This window comes from Anomalospiza imberbis, chromosome 6 (genome assembly GCF_031753505.1).
Source record: "Anomalospiza imberbis isolate Cuckoo-Finch-1a 21T00152 chromosome 6, ASM3175350v1, whole genome shotgun sequence".
In the NCBI taxonomy this organism is placed as follows: Eukaryota; Metazoa; Chordata; class Aves; order Passeriformes; family Viduidae; genus Anomalospiza; species Anomalospiza imberbis.
In genome coordinates, this window is record NC_089686.1 from 55,592,056 (window position 1) to 55,615,260 (window position 23,205).

The 23,205-nt window shown below is 54.5% G+C and overlaps 3 protein-coding genes across 5 annotated transcripts in view; 1 reads left to right on the top strand and 2 right to left on the bottom strand.

Annotated features, from left to right (window-relative positions):
* Positions 1 to 23,205, top strand: part of MYRF (myelin regulatory factor) — a 232,964-nt gene that overhangs the window by 183,682 nt on the left and 26,077 nt on the right. The window lies entirely within an intron of this gene.
* SYT12 (synaptotagmin 12) lies at positions 1,843 to 11,037 on the bottom strand. The gene is made up of 8 exons (XM_068194413.1): positions 10,702 to 11,037; positions 8,032 to 8,095; positions 6,567 to 6,760; positions 5,869 to 6,261; positions 3,561 to 3,776; positions 3,353 to 3,473; positions 3,051 to 3,184; positions 1,843 to 2,477 (listed from the first exon to the last, which is right to left on the bottom strand). The coding sequence occupies exons 2-8, from the start codon at positions 8,066 to 8,068 to the stop codon at positions 2,304 to 2,306; spliced, it is 1,269 nt and encodes a 422-aa protein (XP_068050514.1). The 5' UTR covers positions 8,069 to 8,095; positions 10,702 to 11,037; the 3' UTR covers positions 1,843 to 2,303.
* PTDSS2 (phosphatidylserine synthase 2) overlaps positions 13,930 to 23,205 on the bottom strand; it is a 30,064-nt gene continuing 20,788 nt past the window's right edge. For 2 of the 3 annotated variants that reach the window (XM_068194390.1, XM_068194391.1), the window contains exons 7-12: positions 21,947 to 22,060; positions 21,186 to 21,304; positions 20,392 to 20,506; positions 18,637 to 18,782; positions 15,609 to 15,794; positions 13,930 to 14,830 (exon numbers count right to left, since the gene is read on the bottom strand). In XM_068194390.1, the coding sequence (XP_068050491.1) occupies positions 14,686 to 14,830; positions 15,609 to 15,794; positions 18,637 to 18,782; positions 20,392 to 20,506; positions 21,186 to 21,304; positions 21,947 to 22,060 (825 nt within the window). In that variant the 3' untranslated portion in view covers positions 13,930 to 14,685. The remainder of the gene's footprint in view (positions 14,831 to 15,608; positions 15,795 to 18,636; positions 18,783 to 20,391; positions 20,507 to 21,185; positions 21,305 to 21,946; positions 22,061 to 23,205) is intronic. The other variant, XM_068194392.1, reaches the window with a different exon arrangement.

The window sequence follows — 23,205 nt, forward strand, 5'->3', positions numbered from 1 at the left end:
GCTCAGAGCTGGAGGGACCCAGCCTGTCCACACTGCAGCCATTCCCTCCCCACTTGGGCCAGGGGCTCAGCAGGGGGCTCAGCCCTGCTCCAGGTGTGCCTGGGGATGGGAATAGGGATGGGAAGGGGTGGTCTCGAGCCCAAACCGTGTTGGTACCATGAGGAGCTCCAGCACATGGAACCATTTCCCTGGGAGAGCCTTCCTGTGCCACTGGGAGGTCTCTCCCTCCTCACTGCTGCCTGTCCCTTCCCAGACCTGTCCTGTCCTTCCCACAGAGCTCCTTGGAGGCTGATTCCCACTGGGAAAGCCCATAGTGACAGCAGGTCCAGCCACATGAGCTTTACAGGTGGGAGGGAGCCTTGTGTTCATCCTGGACCCTTTTCTAATCCTTCACACAGGGTCCATCCATCCCGCCCCCAGAATGGCTCCAGCAGCATTTTTTGTCCCCAGGATGAAGGAGAAGGTGCAGGGGTGCCTCCAAATAGGAATGGCTGGAGAGGAGCACTATAAAAATGCCTAATCCACACATTCCCTATCCTTTTGGGGCTAAACAATCCAGAATCCAGCACCTGTGGAAGTCACTCACCTCATCCCAAGTAAAGCTCAGCAGTTGGCAGGAGCTGCCAGACAACCAAGGATTTCTGTGTCCATCTCTTCCCAAATACTTGGCTGGGATAGCTAATAAGCAAATTTTCCCCAAAACCTCATGGGCTGTGAGTACTGGCTGTGAACAACTTCCCACAAAAACTTCCTCATCCTTCAAACCCCTCCATCCTTAGCTTGTGCCTTGGTGCTGTGCATCACCCATGGAGGGATGGCACTGGCTCCCCTGGCAACAGGTGGGACAGGGGGTTCCTAGAGGGAGAGGTGGGGAGGAGGAAGTGTGGGAGAAGGGAATCTGGGCATCAGTGAGTGGAGACAGGCATGGGGAGGAGCCGGAGCAGAGTGGGATGGTGGAACAGGGACATCACAGCCATGTCCCAGAGGGAAGGTCAGGCAGGACAGATAGCAAGGGAAAAGTGCCACCAGCTCAGGGGATAACTCACCTTGGAGTTACTTTTTAATCAGGGAAAAACAGATAAATGGCTCATTCACACCTTTTTCCCTGCTCAGATCATCCAAGCAGCCACATCCCAGCCCATGCTCATCCCATGGTGCCAATTTCATGGCACAGGGGGCCCCAGACACCCTGAGATTTCCCAGCCTGGCTTCCCACAAGCACCCTGCAGGCAGGGAAAAGCCAAGGCTCTAGGCAAGGAGGGATGTGGTCCCGGTGCATCCTCTGCTCTCCAGCCTGTGCCATGAGGGGTTCCATCACCTTCCACAAACCAGAGTGGGAATTAGCACCCCAAAAATCCCAAACCTGGCTTGGGCCAGAGCCCACCAGCAGAGAGGATCCACACAGGCTTTTCCTCTCCCTTCCTCCTGAAACAGGAGTTGGGCTTTAAAATTATAAAATTAGGGTCCTTTCCCACCTGCCTTGGGTCACAAGGCCAAGATGTTCCTCTCTATGCCCGAATCTTGGATAAAATGAGTTATAGGATAAGTCACAGCCCAAGTCCAGGATTAGGGGCTGGAAAAAACAATCCCCAGTTGTGAGAGTTGTGTTAAGTAGCAGGAATTTGCAGTGCTGTCCTGAGCTCTCTGAGGGTGAGTTTGGATTGGAAAAGTGTCTGGGGTGGGAAAAGCTGTCCCTGATCCTACTGGACCTTCAGGGGATGATTCCCAGAGTGGATCTGACCTCAAACCCAAGAGGTTGGAAACCAATCCCTGCCTATGCAGCCAGTGGAGATGGGCAGGGATTTACTGCGTGAGGGAACAGACGGGAGGAGAAGCTGTATGTAACAATTGATTTTCTGCTGTTATTGCTCCCTTTTTCCATTCTCGCTGGAGACATTCCAACCCTGGCACAGCGCACCAAAGTCACTACAAAAGATCCCCTCAGGATCACCACCAATGCCAGGCTGGCTTTTGTCACCCCCTCAGGATTCCCACCCAAAAACCACCTTCCAAAGGAATCCCCCCTCTCCCTCGCTCAGAGTCCCCATTTGAGGATTCCACGGATTTCGAGGCCGTTGGGAGCACGCGGAGCACTCGTGAGCCGCGCTTCGAGGAGGTTCCTGCTGGTTTTGGTCCATTTGGGTCCTTTCTGACAGCTCTGGCCCAGCGCATCCAGGGGTGACCCGGAACGTGCCCACGGAGCCGCTCTGTCCGTGCTCCGGGTATTTTGGGCCCCACAGCAGCTCTGCCTTGTGGGGTGCCACCAAGTCCCTACTCCAGGCCCGCTGTCCCCAGGATCCGGCCTAATTCCTGCGGAGCGGGTGCCACATGGAGACGGGCTTGCGGAGCGTGGCCAGCATCTGGTTCCAGTGCGTGGTGCCCATGCCGCTGGCTGCGGGCCCGATGAGCACGTGGCCCGTGTTGTCACCGCGCCCGTCCTCGCCGCTCTCGGCCACCGTCACGCGCAGGGACAGCTCCTGGTGGGCACAGGGCTGTCACCACACACAGACCCAGCCAGACACGTGTCCTTGTGCCCTCTCCAAGGGGACATGCACCCACGAAGCCAGCACATCCCTGCATCACCACCCAGCCTGCCATACCCCACATACACACGGCCCTCTGTGCCCCCACCCTGTTCAAACCCACCCCCTGTTCTTGAGCCCCCCAAGTCCCTAAATACCCACCCTTGTATACCTCCACACTTACACATCCCCCTCTTTTTACCCCACATCCCCTAAACCCATCTTTGCCCCGTCCACATACCAAACCATCCCTGTGCACCCTGCCATGTCCCAACCCGTACATCCATATCCTCCCCAAGAGTCCCCCACACACATCCCCCCTCCGGCAGCCAATTGCACACATCCACACCTCTCCAAACAGCCCCCACACATCCACGTCCCTCAAACAACCCCCATACATCCACCCCAAACCACACCCACACACACCTGCAAACCCCACACCCCCAGGAGCTCCCCACTAGTGGGTTTGGGGAGCCTGAGGAGCACTGGGATGTGTCCCCCTCCCCAGCCCCCCGGGCTGGGCCAGACCTGGAGCACGATGGCGGGCACGGAGAAGATCATGGCCTCATTGAACACGGGGTTGGTGTCTCCCCTCTTCACCGCTGTCTTCTTCTTGCTGATCTTCCTCCCGTCCTGCAGCAGGTACACCTTGACGAAGGGATCTGCTCGGAGGGCAGGAGAGGGATCAGTCCCACGTGTTCCCAGTGATGTGGAGAAAGCAGGGGACCCTTTCCGGTGTCCCTTCCCAGCAGGTCTGTCCTCATGGAGAGCCACTCCCGTTTAGCAACTGGGATGAATCAGGACAAACCCCACCACGGAGCCCCCCTCACCTGCGGTCACCTTCCCACTGCTCCACACAAGGTTCTTGGCTTTGACCACCACCACCGTGAGCCGCTCAGCCGTGGGCAGGTAACTCAGGGAGAGCAGGATCTCCCCCACCGTGTCCACCGCCTGAGGGACACAAGTCAGGACACAACGTCCAGGACACAGCAACAACGTCCCAAAACCCAGCTGGGAGATGGGACGCTCCTGGCTCACCTTGTTGGTGTCCTGCAGGTAGAGCCAGGCGTTGAAGGGGCGCGTGGCCAGGTCCAGGTCGGAGAGCTTGAGCTCGGCCACGCCAGTGCTGACGCTGCGCTCGTCCTCGTCGATGCCGAAGACGGAGAAGCGCAGGCTGTTCTCCTCCAGCGCCGCCGGATCCAGCGGCACCGAGAAGCGCTCGTCGAAGGCCACGGAGTAGGAGCTTCTCTGGATCTGCCGTGGGAAGGGGGCATAGCCCTGGCACCCCTGGGGCTTGGGGCTGCATCCCGTCTCTGCCCCATTTTGTGGGGATTGCCGGGAGCGCAGGGAGGGCACCCCCAGGGCACGCCCCATCCAATCGGGATGATTTATTCCTGACCTGACCACAGCAACTGCTCGGCCACTGGGGTGAAAATCAGGGCTGTGACCTGCCCCAGTCCCTGTTAATTCTGTCAATTAGAGAATCAGCGTTGGCCCAGTGCTCTCAGATACATCCCAAGCTTCTGGGAGTGCGGATGCACATCAAGCTTGGCTGTATCAGGCAACAGGATTTATGGATTCAAGGTGTAACCCCCTGCCCTTCTCCAAGCAGAACCAACTCCTGAATGTGCCCAGTGGGAATGGAGCTGTTTGGCTGATGGTGTCCCTGTGTCAGGTCATTCCCTGGGAGCAGAGGCAGCAGCAGCTCCTATGGCTCATCCTGCTGGTGCTGATCCCAAAGAACTGGCCGAGGGGAAATGCTCTGAAGTCATGAATTTAGGGATTGTTTTGTCCCCTACTCTAGCCCCGTTTCAGCATTCAAGATGTCACAGGCAAACAAGGGGTTTGTCCCATGGGATGGAAAGCTGCAGCCTTGGATAGCATGAAGCAAAGTGAAACCACCAGCTCCCCAAAGCCACCCAAATCTGGGTGGAGTAGGGACCTCTCTGTGGGGCTCTGTCACCCCAAATGCCCCCCAGGAGAGGGTTCATCTCCTCCAAGGACTCTCTCCTGTCTCACTGCTCCTAACCCTGCCCCATCCCTGGATTAAAGGACACAAAGGCAGCACCTGCCATTCCTGCTTTCTTAGTCCACGCTCTCCCACGGGATACCACCAACCTCCAGAGTTCCTGGGGGACTGAAGTTCCTCTGTGTGAAGAGCAGATTTTAAAGCCCTACAGATTTTACAGACTGTCTGTCTGCAGCCCACGCTGTATTTTTGGGAGCTCTGGAAGAAGTACAACCAAACAGGAGCTGCTATTTAAAAACCCTCCAGAAGCACTGGGGGGAAAAAATGCTTGGGCCTTTATCCGTGGCCTTGGGGCAGCAAAGGAGATAAATTGTACTGGTGAATTATAAATAATGACACTAAATAATAAATATCTCCAGAGCATAAATAAAGAGTCAGAGATTTGGATGGAAAAATTGTCTAAAAGGGCACTGTGGAAATATTTTGGAGGCAGCAGCCGGTTTGTGTGGATGGAACAGCACCTCCACCCCAGTGGAGAAGTGCCTTAATGGGGTGCAAATTCCCACTCCTTGCTGGAATATCCTGATTAAATCCAACTGACTCTGCAATAGAGGAGCTGCTGGAAGAAAACTGAGGCTCCTGCTTTCCAAAAGCAGCTTTTGAGGCACTTAAAAAGGGAGATTTTGCCCCAGATCCAACCCTGGTTGTGGCTATCACTGCTGCCACGTGGATTTTCTACTGCCGCGTCCTTTGTGGGAAGGGAAAAGTGTTGGGTCTGCTGTCAGAAGGAGAGGGACTGTGGGGACTCAGGGGACTGTGGGGCCATGGCAAGACACCAGCAGCACCTGCCCAAACTGCCAGTGCCACCCAAATCCCACCCCAGGCCACTTCCTCCACGTGCCACAGCATCCTTTCCACAGCAGGGACAGTCGAGCAGGAAAACTTGCCACCAGCCACACTCGGAGATGACAAAGTCAGCCCGAATCCCAGCCAAGGGGGCGACATTCCTGCCTCTGCCGGGTTTCTGATGTGCAAACCCGCCTGGGATATCCCACAAAATCCTTTGCCAATCCAGAGCCCTCTGCTCCCAAATCCCATCATTGCTGTGGGGAGCTGAGACCCACCCCAAAATCCCATGTCAACCACATCCAGCCTGGAATTCCATGCACCCAAACCCCACGACTGCCCTGGGGAGCTGATATCCCCCAAATCCTGTGCCAACCATTTCTGATTCTGGCATGCTTAGACCTCCCTGCTCCCAAACCCCACCACTCCCGTGGGGAATGTGGCCAGGGGACGCTGCCACCCAGAACCCCGGGGTGACCCACGCGTACACAGGGCTCCGTGGGGGGGTCTGGCTGGGAAGGAGGGGCTCACCCGGGAGATGCCGACGATCTGCTCGGCCGGGAGGAGGCTGATCCGCATGAAGCAGGACTCGAAGCGGGCGTCCTCCTTCTCCAGCAGGTCCTTGCCCTGCAGCAGCGTCACGTGCAGGGCGGCCGCCCTCCCGTCGTACTCCATGGACACCTCCACCTGCCCCACCGTGAAATCCTGCCCGAAGTTGTTCCCGATGGACGAGATGGAGTTCAGGGAGTCGGCCGAGATGGATTTCCGCAGGGGGCCGTAGTGGGCCAGGCCCAGGTCTCTGCCCATCAGCTCCAGGCTGCCCAGCTCCTGGATGCTCTCCAAGGTGTCCTCTGCCCTCAGGCTGCTCTTGCGGGACGAAGAGCTCCGACCTGGCGCCCGCTGCGAGCCCGGGGCCAGCCCTCGCTGCCAGGGAAAGGAAAGCTGGCGTTGTCATCCATCCCATCCCATCCTTCCGTGCCGAGACGGACAGCTGGGCTTCTCCGGCGCCTCCTTGGATGCATCCCGGCCCCTGCCTGGCCTCAAGCTGCCGCGGCAGCGAGCCCGGAGCTTCCCGCAGCTCCCAGCTCCAGCGATCTCCCCAAAAGCTCCAGCAGCACCAGGCTGCTGCCTGTGGCAGTTCCCCCCGCGAGGGGATCCAGGAGATATTCCCACCCCTCCAGCATCCCGCGTGCTGCGAAGGGAAGGAGACAGACGCAGCTTCCCCTTACCTTGTTCCTGATGTCCGGGCACGCCGCTCCGTACTTCTGCTCCAGGTACCGGTAGTCATAGTTCGGGAAGGGGGAAGGGGCCGGGTAGCTCCCGGAGCGCCAGAGCTTCCACAGGTTGATGGCTGCGATTCCCAGCAGCGCCAAGGCGCCGGCGGCGTAGAGCCCGATCTCCCACCGCGGCGGGCTGGAGGCCACTGCAGGGGACAGGGGGCTCCGTGAGCTGGTCACAATCCCGGGAATGAGCCTCCAGCCTCGGCTGCTTCCACGCCGGGAACTCGGCTCCAAGCTCCGAGGATGGGATGGGCCGAGGAGCCGATAAACCGCAGCTCCCACCCGGGTGGCTGCAAACGGGCCAGGCAGAGGCTCTGCCAGCCAAAACATGACAGCCCTGGCTCGGCTTTCCCGGGAGATGAAGTTCTCCTGTGTCCCAGCCCCGCTTCCTAGCGAGTGGCTGTGCCACTCCCCAGGTGCCGGGGGTCCCTTTGCTCTGTCCCACTGACAGATGTGCCCAGCGCGCATCTGCATCGCCCTCGGCCCAGCTGCTGCCTGGGGATGCCAGGAAAAGCCGGGAGAAGGGAAAAACCAAACGGAAAGCTGCTGGAAACAGGCAGAGCCCCGCGGGTGCCGCCGGAGCGAGCGGGGAGGGAGCGCCGGGCTCGGCTGCGAGCGGTTCCTGCTGCATTGCACCAGCCTCCATCACTCCCGCGCCGAACGGGCACCAAGCGCCCCGTGCGGCACGGGAAAAGGGGCAAAGAGAGGATTTCTCATCCCGGAGCGCTCCTCCGGCATCACCACGCCGCAGCGCTCCCTCCTTCGGAGCCGGAAAAAGCCCAAAGCCAGGCTGAACTCCCACATCGCATCCGAGCGCAGGGACAACCTGCTGCTCCCCCCAGCCCTCCTCCAGCGGGAACAGCAGAAGGAACTGAGTATTCGCATCCAAAGCGAATTGGATCCCGGGAGCAGCCCACAGGGACCTCCGAGGTTCAACACTGGGATGGGACCCGGGTCCCGCTTCATCCACCCCGACCCAAAGCCTAAAGGACTCTGCTTTATCCCTGCATCCTGGCTGAGGACGCTATGGGAAGCAGCTGGAGGCTTCCCGTGCCAGAGCTCCCAGGCTCTTGCTATGGTGGAGGGGCAAAATTGGGAATGAAAATAAAAATAGCAGAATAATCTTTTACTGGCTCCTACCTCTGAGGAACTCCAAGTGCAAATCCCAGCTGAACTGACTGGCTTCCCCCTCATCCCTGCCCGTTTCCGAGGGCTGAGCGCTCATGTTGGAAAACTTGGAGGTTTTAAGGGTTTTACCCTTGCTTTAGAAAACAAAACCCAGCGGGCACATGGAGCAGAGGGTTCCCCACATGGAAAGCAGCGAGGGCCAGCCAACCCTTCCCCAAAAAAACCTCAGTGTGAGCACCAGCATCTCTGCCCCAAACCCTTCCCGGGCTCCCTGGGGAGGACTCACCGCTGAAGCGGGATCTGCTTACGTGCCCAGTGTCCATGGCAAACGCTTCCTGCGAGGGGACAGCCTGGAATGAGCGAGACACAGCGTTACGACAAACGGGGAGAACTCAAATCAAATGCCTTGTGATTTTCCAGCAGGGATGCTCCATCACTTCTCCCCCTCCATCGCTCCCGGCCTTGGCTCCTCTTGCAGGCACTGAGCAAACGCGCTGAAGCCTCTCAGCCACCGGCAGGAGCTGAAGGAGGGACGGGAACCCTCGGGAAGGGGCAGAGCCGCTCGATTTACACGGGAACCTTTTAACAGGCGACATTCCCAACCTCTGTGCGTGTGGAATACCCCCTCTAGGAGCCCTCAAAACCCTTTGCTGCTCTTCCGGCTGAAATATTCCTTTGCCTCCTGCAGTTTCCCAGCCTCTCCCAAGGCTTTGCCCTGGGTCCAGCCGAGAGGGGCAGCCCTATTCCCCCATTTTGGGGTCACTGTGGAGTTTAGGGGATTTTGTTCCCCAGGAATCAGCTCCTGCAGCGGGAAAGCTCTGTCGCCTTTCCCCCCAAAAAGGGTTTTTCCCAGTCAAGTCGAATGGAAGCTGCTCTCCCAGGCAGATCCCAGCACAGGCACCATGGATGCTGAGGGGGATTTATCCAAGCCAGCTACTCCTGCTACAAAAAGGGGGGTTTAGGATCCCCAAAAACACCCAACAAGCAAATCCAACGTGAACTGACCAGGACAATCTGTTTCCTGACATCTGTGCTGGGGAATCACAGACCATGGAGAGCTGGCAGGATCCCACAGAAACCCAACCTCAGCACTGCACCTAAACCCCCACACACCTCCCTCAGAGCCCCCCAGCCCTTCTCCAGAATTCCCAAAGCCCACTCAAGGAGCTGGATAGGCCTCAGACAGATGGTTCTGCAATATTTGGGCCCCACCTTCCAGCTCCCCTTGGGTGCTCACAGCCTCAGGCACTGGGAGGTGGCGGTGATCAGCTCCCCCCAAAACCACCCAAGCTTGGATTTTAACAGTCAAAAGTGGGAATTTCATGGCATGGAATATCAGCTGTGCTGGCCTGGCCCCCTCTGCAGGGGCACACGGCCCATCCTTGGGATAACAGGAGGAAGGGGAGCCCTGAATGTAACCCAAAGTGACAGCGATGCTGGGATGGGGCTGGGAGATGCCCAATTCCTCCCCGCCTCCTCCCTTTGGCACAAATCTCCCTGTGCAATGGATAAAACAGTCCTACCCTGGCTGGGAACGTGCTGAGCTCATGTTATGGGCTGAGCTGAGCTCAAGGCCCACTTTGCTGTTTAGTGCTGAAAACTGACATCTTAACAGAGCAATGAGATGGAGATTTACCCTAAACTGCCTCTTTTTATGCCCTGAAAAGCCCCTGTGCCCAAGCAAGGCCCTCTGTTCCTCTCCCTGCTTCCCAACTATTTTTAATACGAGAATAGCAAAGTTTTCAGGACTGACTTTCCCTGCAGGAGGAAAAAGCATCCCCTTTAACCCCCCTCCACCTCTTCCCAATTTCCTCTGGAAATTAGAAGGAATTTCTAATTTTTCTTTCCTTTCAGAGCTTCTCTCCCCAAAACCTCCCTCTCTAATGAGCTCTAAGCAGCAAGTTAAGCAGATTTCCAAGGAATCACCTGGAAAGAGATTGCAGTGCTCAGCACTGGGATGAAACCCCGAGGTATTTTCCTATTAGGAAAACAGCATCAATCTCTCCTGAGCGAGGAAACGGGGGTGGAGGTGCTCGGGGAAGGATTTATGGCTTTTTTTTTTTGTTAACTGAGCTCTTTCCTGGAGCGTTGCACCGAGCTACTCCAACATCTCCCTGACCTGCTGCTCAAATCCCTGGGAAATCAAGCCGAAGGCATTGGGAAGGGAAGAGGCACCACTCTCCCGCTGCAGGCAGCACAGGGATTGATGGATTTTTCACCCACAGACCTCAAGATCAGGCTGCAGAGCCCTGGTTTGGGGTGCAGAGCCCCAGAAAGGGGTGCAGAGCCCTCTCCATCCACCCCAACACCCTAATGCCAGGGCCAGGGCAGCTTCATTTTCCTTGGGAGCTGCTGCAGAGCTCAGGTCCCTTTTCCTGCTTGGAAGGACAATAAAACAGCAGCTCAGGTTCCTTTTCCTGCTTGGAAGGACAATAAAACAGCTCAACAAGGGACAGAAAGCATCAAAGCCACCTGTCCCCCCTGGAAAAGGGGGTCCCCTAGCCTTCATGGGGTTGTCACCTCGCTGCTGCCAAGGCCACAGGCACAGAAATCCCAACTGCTGTTCCCAAAGCACCTGGACCAGCCTGGCATCCCCCCCGAGCACGCTGCAGTCCCCAAATGTCCCAGTCCAGGTTCCGGCGATCTCCGTGCTCATCCTCCCTCCCTGTCCTGCCCCAGGCACCCGAGGCCGCTGTGCTGAGCCCGGGCTAAACTCAGCTCACGGTGGTGCCGGTCCTGCAGCGCTGCTGTGCCAGCCCCTTCCACCCCTCTCCAGCCCTGCCTGGCCTCCGCCCGCAGGGCACAGAAGCGGGATGGAGTTTGCTCCCGGCACCAATAAAGAGGCATCCCAAACTTGCCAAAACAGAAGGATTTGGGCTCTGCTCTCACCCATCGCGCTCCCCCAGCCCCCCGCAGGGGACACATCCCACCCAAACCGGCGTCCCCCGCGCTTTACCTGGACAGGTATAAATCCTCAGGGATCTGCGGGGATCCCCGGGCGGCCCCGGCATCCGCCGAGCTGTGTCCGCTCCTACGGGGGAGGGGGGACCCTGCGACCCCCGGGGCCGGCCCGGCCGGCGGTGGGGACCGGGCAGAGCCCCCCGCGCCGCCCGGGGGTCCCCGAGCGCAGCCCCGGGATCCACGGGTCTGCCCAACCCCGGGATGCTTCCCGGCCCCCCGCCGCTGCCCGGGGGTCCCTGCGGGTCCAGAGCCTAGCCCCGGGATGGATGCGGGATGTCCCCCCCGCAGCCGGGATGCTTCCCGGCGGTGCGGGACCGGGAGCGGCTCCGCTCCCTCGCCCAGCCCAGCCCGGGGCGGAGCCGCCGCTCATCCGTGCCATGGGCTGGGCGGTCTCAGCGCCCGCCAGACCCTCCCCGGGGCTTGGCTCAGCCCAGCCCGAACCCCCCCACCCCGGCAGAGCCTGGGGACCCCGGGGGTCTCTCACTCTGATTCGCCTGTCAGGCTCCCAGCTTTCCTGAGGAAGTTGCCATAAAGAAAAATCCCTAGAAAATTCACCCTAAACCCCTGCAAAGGCACCCCAAATCCCAGCCAGGAGTGAGGAGGGACAATGCCAGATCCCTCATCCCACAGCAGAAACCCTCTGCTGTGGGCTTGGCCATACCAGGCTTCCCCAAATCCCACGTCCCAGGGACTCCCTGGTCCATCCCACCGCATCTCTGCATCTCCAGCTGCTCCTCCCTATGGACCCTGACGAGGGTTTCTCTCCATGGGGTCCCATGTCCCCTCCCCTTGTCCCTCAAAGGTTGCAGAGCCCCTTGGGGTTTCTGGATCACCACCCCAAAGCCGAATCCTTGGGTTCTCCCTTGTTCCAAACAGCTTCCAGCTGTGTCCCTCCTGGCCATGGGGACACCTGGGGCTGTCCAGCAAGGTCTTGGCTTTGGATCTTCCTAAGAAAAACCATCAGATCCTCTCTCTCTGCAGCAGAAAGTGAAACCTTTTGGGATCTGGCCCCACAAACCCCTCAGACAGTTTGGCTCCACGCACACCACACCACAGCCATTGGAAAGACTGTGCCTTCACACCCTCCTGTGGGATCTTCCCTTTCCCTGCCCTCATATCTATGGCTTCAGCCACCTCACCTTCATGTCAGGCGACTTCCAGGGCAGCAAGGAGCAGTTTCAGACAGCAGAAGAAACACCTTGCTTGGAGAAAATGGAATAATTGCGATTTTGTGGGGAAAATACACCCACACAACCTGAGAAAAGCTGGGGTCAGAGGCCACGGAGCATCGTGACATTCCAGAGGCCCTGTAATTCCCAGGAACACCCACATCCAGCCACAGGGCCAGCTCAACGCTGGCTGCAGGCTCCCTGCTCTGGAAAGATCCAGGGAGGGCAGCACTGGGAGACGCTCCCATGATCTTCCTGGTAGAAGTTCACTTTCAGGGGGAAAACACAGCAAGTTCTGACTGTACCCAAAACACTGCCTGGGTGGGAGAGCTGCCTCCTCCTGCAGCCAAGGCTCCTTCCCATGAGGCTTCCTGGCTCTTCCTCTGGGTACAGCTGGAAAAGAGCAGGCCATGGTCCTTCCCCACTTCCCAAAGCTCCTCTGCATCCCCAGGGATGTGGCAGGATGTCCCTCTACAGCCCAGGACAGCCCAGGACCCAGCACCCTCCTGGCATGGCACCTCAGGGCTCACCACTGCAGATTCTGGGCAAAAGTGACCCCTAGAGATGTTCCAGATGGGATTGGATCAGGTTGAGGTTTGGAAATTTCCAAGCTGGGCACCTGGATTCATCCAGCCTCACACAGACACCAACTCACCAATTAAAAACCCCTCCTTTTTAAAGCCAACACTTACCTTTGGCCAAGCTCTTCATGAAATCGGTGTGACCACAGGTGGGAGACCTGCTCCAGGTGGGCTGGACTCTCCTGTGTGTGGAAGCAGGAGCTGGCCACCTCTGCCCTCCCACGGGGAGGGTCCCATTTCAGACCACACCAAACGTTATTCCCATGAGGACTGCTGGCTTCCTTCCACCTCCTCCCCATGAGGCTGCTTTGAGCACTGCTCTGACACGATGACAAAAGGATTCCTAAATCCAGGCGAGTTTGCAATAACCAGAGCCCACCTTTTTCCCTGAAAACCTGGACACATTCCTTACCTAAAGGCCCAGCATCCACGCACCCATCCTGTGTGCTGGAGGAGACACAGCCCAAGCCCCCTCAGCCCCCTGGCTCTGTCTGTGAGGTGACAAGAGAGGACCCACAGGCACACGTTGTCCCAAGGGACAAACTAGCACACAGAACTACATGGACAGGATCCAGACTGTCCCTGGGATCCCCTGGATGCAGACAGATGAGTCAGTGGTTCACATATGAGGTCAAAGCTCCCAGATCTTTCTGGACATTCCTCACCAGGTGCTGCCAGGGCAGGTAAGTGGCCCTTTGGTGGGAGGGGGGTGCAGTGACAAGTCCCCTGTGTCACCTGGCCACCTCCCCATCTGGGGATTCCCGGCTTCCCAGCTGCTCACTGCCCACTTTTTACAGGTGGAAAGCATTTGAGACACTAAAGCTGGGAGAAATGCAGATGTTGGCTGTCATTCCCGCACAAGACACAACCAGATTAAAAACCCAGACGTGTGCCGGGCAGCAGCTCCGCAAGCTCCTGCCACTCCAGAAGTTTGTAGTAGCACTCTTGGAATTGTACTGTGGTGTTTGTGTCATTTTCTCCTGGATAAACACTTCCCTGAAAAACAGCCAGATTGGATTAAGCAGTGACAGGGTGACGTCAATGCCCGGGGCAGCGACACGAGGGCTCAGAACAGAGGGTACAGAATCCAGTGAATTAGTGGAGCTCTCACATTTTGGAATAATGACCTGGGGAAACAAAGCAGCCCAGGCTTCCAGTTCCCTTTCCAGGATGCTGAGTCACCAGCAGAAACACTGCCTGGCTCAGGATGCTCCCTGGCTGTGCTGTGCCAGGGACATGCTTGGCCTGGGCCTGCTGGTGGCAGGGGGACAGAGATGGGGGCTGTGACACTGCAGGGATCAGCTTTCCCAGAAACCCCTCACTCTGGAGCTATCCTGGAAGGAATAGGGCAGTGACAAAGGGGGGCAGAGCCCGACGCGCCCCTGTCAGACCCCAGAGCAAAGCCCCTGTGGCGAGGAGGCAAACCCAGCTGAGGATAAAGCAAAAAACTCTGGACTGATGGGACACTCCCGGTTTCTGCTTGTGACACATTTTACTCTGCAGAGCAAAGGCAGGTTGACCTTTCTCACTTCACCTTCCCTTACATTTAAGAGATGACCGAGACTAAAAGAGAAATTAAAAATAAGAGCTAAGGAGAAGTTGTCTGTCTCCCCAGAGCTGGGGCACACCACCCACGTGCCGCAGGCCGCTCCAGGACGTTGGAAGTCAGAGGGATGCCCCGTGGAGGGGCTGGAACAGCAGTGTAGTGTGGTACATCCTGTGCAAGGAACGCAGCTTGGCCACACGTCCCCGTGTACCCGCGGTCACCTCGCTGAACGCTTCACCCAATCCTCCTCCACAGCTCCAGGTAGTTCCAGCAGGAAGAACAGAATTCATTTCCCATGCCTGGTCTCTGTACACTCCAAAACAAATGTTCCTAATGCCCAAACACCCCATGGAGCTCTCAGTTCCCTGGGAATGGAGCGGCAGATCCCTGTGTGCCGTGCTCTGAGCCCCATCTCCACACCTGGTTCCGAGGAAGACACACAGCACCCGGTGAAGCCCTGCCCCGTGTGCGGGGTCAGCACTGACCTCCCTCCACACAGACTTTCTCCAGCCCTGCCCCGTGGCACGAGGAGAGAAGGGGTCTGTGTCAGTGCCATCCTCCCCCGCGAGATTCCCACACGCTGGAACGCTAACAATGACAATTAGGAGTTAGGTAGGATAAGGTCGGGACTGTGCACCAGGCCCGCTCGGGCACCACGAGTTCTGTCAGCGCCGTGTCCGTGCTCAGAGCTTCCTCTCCCGGAGTTTGCTCCCGTCGGGTTCATCCAGCAGGGCTGAGTGTCCATCCCCGTTGCTCAGGCATTTGTCCTTCTCGTGCCTGTGCTCCTGCTTCTGCCGCCGGATCTCCTTGTACCGCAGGGTGATGTCCCTGCAACACACACAGCACACAGCTCCAGCCTGCAGGAAGGACGGCAAGGGAACCTCTCTGCACGGAGCTTCCTGGGGATAACAACTCACTGGAGCCTCTGGCTGGGCATTTCTACAATTGCTCATGGCACTGATTCACTGGTAGTTTGTGTTTCTGGCTGGTGCCCTGGTTCTTCCCACCTCTTCCAGAGCACAACAGCCAATCCTGCCAGAGCAGCCACTGCTGCCCCCTCCACAAAGCACTGCACTTCAAACAATTGTGGAATGGTTTGGGTTGAAAGGGATCCTAAAGCCCATCCCGTTCCACCCCCTGCCATGGGCACCTTCTGCTATCCCAGGCTGCTCCATCCAACCCGGCCTTGGACATTTCCAGGGATCCAGGGGCAGCCACAGCTTCTCTGGGCAGCCTGTGCCAGGGCCTCAGCACCCTCATTTTTCCCCACACCACACCTAACCCTGCTCTCTGTCAGTCCGGAGCCATTCCCCCTTGTCCTGTCCCTCCAGCCCCTGATATGCAGAGTCCCTCTCCAGCTTCCTTGTAGGTCCCTTCCAATACTGGAAGGCTGATAATTCCTTAGGCCCTGTGCAGCTGCTTTCCATGATCCAGACAGGAAACTGCCAGGATCAGGCCCGGGGAACTCCCTGTTTATTTCAGAACTTGCACCCACCCAGGAGAGCTGCGCTCTCTTCCCCAGGCAGTCCCAGGGAGCACATTTGAGGATGGGGGTTGAACAAATCCTCCTAAAACCCTGGCCAGCCCCAAATGCAGCCCCACTCACCGGATGAAGAAGCGCCAGGCTGTCCAGGTGAGCACCAGGATAATCCCCAGGATCCAGCACTGGGTGATGTAGAAGGGCAGGGAGAGGGTGAGCGTGTAGGGATCGTACTTGACAACGATCAGGAACTCCGTGGCAGTAATAGCAGCAACCAGCCAGGCCTGCTGGCCCAGCTTCTTGTGGAACTTCCTGCAGGAGAAACACAGACAAAAACATCTCATTGCTGTAAAATTTGGGATGTGGAGAAATCTGCAGAAAAAGACAGCTGGGGCAGTGATTTCATTCAGCTTTGCACAGTCCTACAAGTGTAGTTCAGATCACACATGCACTAAGGCTCTGCACTAAGACACTTTCATGTCGGTGTTACTTCAGTTTCCTCTCAGAGGCTCTAAAAGCAAAAAAAGTTAAACTTAATCACCACACAATGCAGGGAAGTGTCCCCATTCCCAGGTAAATGCACATGAAACAATTCTCTGACCAGCCTGAGACCAGCTGATGTTCAGGATATGGTTCCAAACAGGAGCTTGCCACACATGAGGCCCAGAGCCATATTTGACACCAAAGTGTAGTTCAAGCTACACCAAACCATCCAAATACACTAGGAAAAAATATGGAATAAATCAAATGTAGGTGAATGCTGATTAAGAGGGGATGAGTGCATTCCTTCTTAAAAGGTATCCTGCTTGGATCAGCTCGGATAAATGGGCTGCAGAAACTGCTCCAGGGGGTGACAGATTAAATGGGCAGAGACCAGCCCTAACCCACAGGCAGAGAGATGAAAAGAGAAGCAGCAGATCTCTCACAGGGAATTCCAGTTGCTGGGATGATGAGAGCAGCTTTCTGCTCTGCTGGGCTGCTTCCTCCTCTGCCATCCTTTTCCTGACAAAAGAATCAAAATAACCCCAACACAAGAGCTGGGCAGCCCCTAAGGCTGCCAAGGAAGAGAGCTGGTTTCCTGCCCTAATATTCAGGAAAGATGCAAAAGACTTTTCTTGTGATGAAGGAGATAAAAATTGGCCTTGATGCAGACTCCTTGGAGGTGATAGGAAGACTCCAATCAGGAATGTGTGACTAGGTCAAATGCTTCAAATGCATCAAGACACTCCTGGTCAGGAACATTTCACACATCCAGTCCTCAGGAACTCGAGGGCAGCGTGTGGTGTGTGAGGGCTGGAGAAAGCTTCACCCCTCTTCGGGGACTACCACAATTCCAGGCACTACACTGTCACCATGCTGAGTCCAAGGTCCTGCAAGCAAAGCCCCACAACTGCCTGCGGATACTCAGAATGCTGGATGGGAAAAAGAATTCTTCACATTGGAATTTTACTGCTTTCTAGACCCAGCATTGCAGGGCTGGCTGAAGAGACCTCATCAGTTCATCCCAGACAATCCCATCACCACCAGACAAGGCAGTGAGCCATGTTTTTGTCAAGGAAGGGCAATGGAATATTCCAATCTTTGAGCATTAAGAGTTCCCAAAAGGAAAAGGTCAGCAAGGTTTCCCATGTGATGTAAGCCAGAAGCCTCTGGTACAGCCTGCTCTTCCCAGCAGGAATAATGCACTGACTTTTGTAAACAGAACCACAGAGAAAATCATGCTTCCCCTGCTCTTCCCCCACAACACCATGGGAAGAATCCTGAAGGATCCTTGGCTTGAAATGATGTGCAAGTGATGCTGGTAGATGGGGACAGATCCTCTCTGCCTGAATGGCCTGGAATGAAGGAAGGAATTACAAAACCCTCTGCAGAGAAGGTGCCAGGTAAGAGCAGGTGCTCAGATCTGCCCTTCTGCAGGAGCAGCCTCATTTCAGCTCTGGGGGGCATCAAGCAGAGCCAGGAACCCCAGGATGTGGGGGCAGTCACCTCCCCCAGCAGGGAACACGGCAGGAGGTGGTGGCAGTGATGGGGACATGCAGCTCGGGATGAGCTGCTCCAGCTCACGGAAAGAACAGCAACAATCGGAGCCAGGGATAAGGCACTGGCCAGGGATGGCTCTCCCAAATTCCAGTGTTATGCCACGTGGTTGGACAGAGGGCAAAGGACCTTTTCCAACCCCAACACAAGAAGATGAATGGTGCTAAGGAGAGGAGCTCAGCAGCAAGGCAGAGACTCTTCTTACCTGTGAGTTGGAGGCACGTCCCAAACCAGTAGGTCCAACACCAAGGGCAGGGCATCCTGCCCCTGCGGAATGTCCTGAATTCCGACTAAGCAATGTGGGCTGGCCCTTCTTCCCAGTTCTAGGAGTCAAAGCCTTGCAAGGGAAACTGATCTTCAGACCATGTTGGAACCCTAAATTCTGAACACAGACACTTTTTTGCGTTGGTCAGTGACAGACAATGAACACCCCTGGAAGCCAGGCGGTGCCTCAGGCTGAGGATGTGGGCTCAGGCAGGTTGTGACATTAAAAGAAAAGGTGATTTTGAGAACAAAGCTTTCTCAGCTCTCACATGGTCTGCAGAAACAAAAGCAGCGAGGACAAATATGATGCTGAGGTGGGAACAGTCTCAAATACATGCACTGCTGTGTGTGGTGCATCGCCTGCAGCACATCCTGCTACTGAGGGCCTCTGACCTGCAAGAGGATGCCAGGAGAGCCCCAGAGGGCCGGGGGGAAGACAGCTCAAGGAAAGAAGTGCCTTTAAGAATCACATTTTTTTTAGTCTGGGCCCATCCAAGGACTGCAGTCCCTGGCTCTCGGTCTAGAATCGGAGCGCAGCGCTCCTCTGCCCACGAGCTAGGGGCACTCCAGCTCATTTCCACATTCCCTTCTCCACAGACAGATCATTTACCAGACACTGAGGTTAACACAGTGCACTCACAACGCCCTTAACAACAGCTGCTCTCTGACCAGAGGGAGTGAGAGTGGTACGTCCAAAACAAAGGAACACGAAGCGGATGCTTTGGGATTAGGCCTTTTTGTCCCTGACAAGCTGAACTGAACTGGTGCCCGAGATGGATGCCAGCAAGCTGGAGCAAGTTCAAAACAAAGCACGTGGAGCTCGACATGGGAAGTACAGAGAGGTGGGGCTTACGGGTCGTCCATGAAGTCGTAGATCTCCCTCATGGCCACTCCTCCCACGTTGACAAAAAACACGAGGCGTAGCAGCACCAAGTAGTGTTCAGGGGGCATCCACAGCACAAACTTCAGGTAAAACGTGTTCAGCTCTGCCAGTAAAAACTGGGAGAAGGGACATTGGAATTACATTTGGAAAACACAACTGGATGGAGCCTGGAATGCCCCTCTCTCCCTGAATGGCTCCCCCTATGCATTTCTCAGCCCTGCTCAGTATCACCGAGTGAACCACCAGGCACCAACCCAAAACCAACTGGGTTTTTAAACATTTCCTCTACTTTGGAAGAGGCACTAAAAATCACGACAAAAAGCTGGACAAGCAGTACCCTCAAATTTCAAGCAAGTTTTTGAATTTCAAACAAACAGCCCAAAGTATCTGCACAAACACTGAGGGCAAATCCCAAAAGCACAGTGTTTCCTTTCCCTGTCCTTTAAAATCCAGCTGAGGGAGCCCCACCATAACAAGAGGCACGAGCTGCACATCCTGGGGGGCTGGGCTGGGTTGTTTCTTCTCAATTATGCAAACTCACCCTCAAAGCCAACTTGGCAAAGTTGATTATAAATTAAGAGCAAAATGTTCTCCCCAGAAATGTGCAGGCAATGTGCTTAAGGGAGCAGAGAGACACCAGACTGTCACTTCAAAAGAAGTGATAACAAAGGGCACTAAGCCTTGCTGAAGCCCAAGGAGTGAGCCAGAACCTGAAGCTGCTTAGAACCTGTCAGCCGAAGCTGGGATGTGCTAAAAGAAACATAATCCCACAGTCCAGTATAAATTCACTGGGATCTCCGTTGCAGCAGCACCTAAATCCCAATTTCTTCAGGTTGCAACCAGCAAGGTTTTGGGGAAACATCTATTTTATAAATGCTCTTTTAGTCCTCCCACAAAGCAGGCCTGGTGTGCCATGTGAGCTTGTCCAATGTGTCAAGAATCAGGTGCTGAAAGTTTGTACTGGCAAAACACAGAATTCTGTCCTGTGCCACCGAACCTGGTTCATGCCCAGTGCCTCTGGATCACCACAAGTGTCACGGGGATGGATTTAGTTAAATTTCACAGCTGCTGGGCTGAGATAAGTTTGAGCTGCTCAGAGCAGAGCCAAGTGACATCCCATGGATGGCACAAAGGCCAAAGTCCCCTGGCTGCCAAAGGGGCAGAAGTGGGGAAAAGGCATTTAAACTGCCCAATTTACCCTCCCTATCAGTGTCACATGGGCAACAAGTTCAGTTTCACAGGCACAAGTATGAATTTCAGATGCTGCATTCCCAGCATAAAACCATTCCACCCACTCAGGTGCTGTGTGTGCAGTGAAATGTTAAAGAAAAAAAAATCTAGGAGAATTTAATGATTTTAACAGGTCTGTGCTTCAGGAGTGAGCTCAGAGGAGCCCGAGGCCTTGGATACAGCCCCTTCCAGCTGTAATGTGACCTGTACCTGCATAAAACCAAGGGATTTGAGCTACTTTCACAGCCAGTGCTCTGGGGAGCAGCAACTTGCTGAGAACTTGAAGATCCCAGTTTATCTTGCTCTCATTACCAGCAACAGTGGGCAGCAAGCAGTGAATCTGTCACCTGTCCCAGAGACACGGACACAATCCCCTGTTCTGCAGGACTGGGAAGGGATCCCTCCTGGCCTCAGCTTCAGGAACATCCCCAGAGCTGCAGCTTGAGTCACAGAACCTGGAAGCAGGGGACAGAAGGGCCAGAGAGGTGTCCTCACCACAAAGATGATGCCACAGACTGCGAGCCACCTGCGCAGGCTGGAGGCTGGCTTCCATTCAAACTTCACCCAGCTGTAGGGGGTGAACTGGAACACAATCCTCTTCATCTTGCCTCTGGAAAAAAGCAAAATAACCACTGCAGCCTGAAGGGAAAGCAGGCAAGCGGCATCTGCCAGCATTTCCATTTGAGACACCAGTTCAGATATGCAAAATGCCTCCGTTTACTCCATTAAAATCACAACTTAATGAGATTAGCTCTAAGCTTGTTATTTTAATTATCAATTTAAGCTTTAATATACTACACCCACTGTTGTAAGCACTTCTGCTCTGCTCAGCAAGGACACTACAGAGCACGATGGGTCATTACTGGTACACAACTACAAGGGATTTATTAAATTTTAATTCCCAGTGTCCCAGTTCCTGTGAAGTTCTGGTTACTAGGGAATGCAAAAAGACCAAACAGATCCTTGCTGTGAATGAGAGTACGATGCCAACTTGGATTCCTGCACCTCCTTAAACCATTTCATCAAATAAGCTCGCTTCCACAGGATGCCCTCACTCCCAGCCATCAGGCAATGTTTGGGACACGCAGGTGTATTTCCAACAATCCTATTCACAAGGTGAATAAAACTCTCCAACAAACCTCCCTGCAGCAATAAGTCACTGGATCCTGGAGTCACCTGAACACCTGGGAATTCTTTAATCCCTATTAACCCAAACAGAACAACCAAGCTCTTATACAGGGGCCTAGCCTTTGTGCTGTGCCTGTGGAGTTCCCTCCTCCCCAACTTACTTGTAGGTCGGAATGTTCCAGAGCCCTTGCCACTTGTAGGTTTTCAAGGAAAGCCAGGACAGGGTCTTCATCCCGCAGTAAATTCCTAACCCGTTACATAAGATCACATCCATTATCCACTGGAAGGAGAAACACAGGAATGATGCTGGGAAAGGAACACTAGAGCTTGGGAAAGGGAATCACTACAGGCAGAGCTCTGCATTCCAAGGAGTGCGACAGAGTGTTAATTTCACAGGTTTCCTGAAGGCTAAAAAGCTTGGCTTGATGTCTCTAATGATGCACTGACTTTTGGAAATACAACCATGGAGCAAATCAGTGCAAGCTTAGGTCTTTTCCAAAATCCATCCAAACACAGACCCAGAGCTGTGTGCCCTGACTGCAGGGAATTCTGATCACTCTAGCACCAACTTACACCTCACAGGAAAATAAAACACAACTTTAAAAGGGTGTCCCTTTAAGCTCACACCAATTTTGCCTTTCTCTGAATTTCAGACTTTATTGCTTTTATTTGCTTTATCAGCAAATATTTGAAAATGTTCAGGTACAGCTTTAGATTCTCCCTCTGGTGTGAAACGAACCCAAACAAATATTTAACCATGTCCAAGTGTTTGTAACACACGAAATTACAGACATGGTGACAAGCACGTCACAAACTCAACAGGGAGCAGTCACACACGGGATACAATTCATCTCTCATCACTTCCTAGCCCTCCCTGTAAAATCTGTATTCCCAAATAAACCCTGATCCCTGCAGTACATACGTGATCCCACCAGCATTCACTGAAGTTTGGGAGCTGGTGCTCCAGGCTGTACTCCAGGAACTCAAACATGACACTGATAATCATGCACATCCACCAGTCCCGAATCATCAGAGTCTGAAGGGAGAAAAAAGTCTTTCAAACAGCTGCTAAAAAACATCTACAGTTGTAGATCTTGTCTCCAGTATCCAGAAAAAGATCAGGAAACTCAGGACGATTTTATATTTGTCATATGATGGTCTAAGTGTTCACAGGCCTCTCAACTTATCAGCATTACCTGCACAAGAGACAGGACTGACACTGAAGAAAATCACCTCCACCCCAGCCAAAACCAGCACAGGAATACAGATTATTATAAATTCTGGTAAAATGGGATTCAGCAGGAGGGAAATGAGTTAAATGCATGGAATTACTGGGTGCTCAACCACCACAGGCAGCATCATTCTTACAGTGTTCTGAAAAGGCTTTGCAGAGCCTTTTATGGGCTCTAAACGACTCCAAAGCCACAATAATTTCTGATGAATGAGGCCCATTCATTCTCAATATTGCCATACTGGTGCTTTGAGATTTGGGAAACACAAGCCCATCTCTGTTTATTGAGATAACACACTCAACCTGCAGCTTTTAATAGAGAAATAGGCTAATATTTAACATATTTAAGAGAAAAATATGCTATGGCCCAGAGGAAATCCAGCAGCCAGTCTCCTTCCAGGTGGACAGCCCAGTTTCTAACACAATTCTCTTGGAAGAAAAGGATCCAAGTTTTCCAAATTTAGAATTCAGTTCATTAGAAGAACAAGTCCAGGTTTCCCTAGGCCCAGCAAGTTCAACCTCTGGTTTTGAGGTGCACCACTCACAGAACACATGTGCACCTTTAAATGAAAATACAAACCAACAGTTCCAGCTTGTTGTAGAACAGCCAAGCTCTGTCAGTTTGTTACTTAAATAGCAAACCCAAACAAGGTCTGCAGGGGGCAAAATCTCCTGAGTTAGTCAGTCTGCTTGGGTTCAAAAAGGTAATATTTAGACCAAAGGAATCAGCAAAACACTGTTGAATGTTCTGGCAGAGACAGGCACAGCTGGAATTCTTTCTGCAGTTGCTTGATACCGACTAAAAAGTAACAAAAATTAAACCACTGCCCATTTAATGGTTTAAAATCCTGATCTGATGCCACTGGGAAAGCAGCAGAAACAACATCTGCCTTTGGGAATATCACTGTCACTGCCAGCCTCACACTCCACTTCCAAAGGTTGTTCCAGCA

Coding starts and splice junctions, on each gene's coding strand:
- SYT12 (XM_068194413.1), bottom strand. CDS start 8,068: ATGGACACTGGGCACGTAAGCAGATCCCGCTTCAGCG. Junction 6,262..6,566: donor GCCCGGACATCAGGAACAAG/GTAAGGGGAAGC, acceptor TTTCCCTGGCAG/CGAGGGCTGGCCCCGGGCTC. Junction 3,185..3,352: donor CAGTGGGAAGGTGACCGCAG/GTGAGGGGGGCT, acceptor CCCTCCGAGCAG/ATCCCTTCGTCAAGGTGTAC.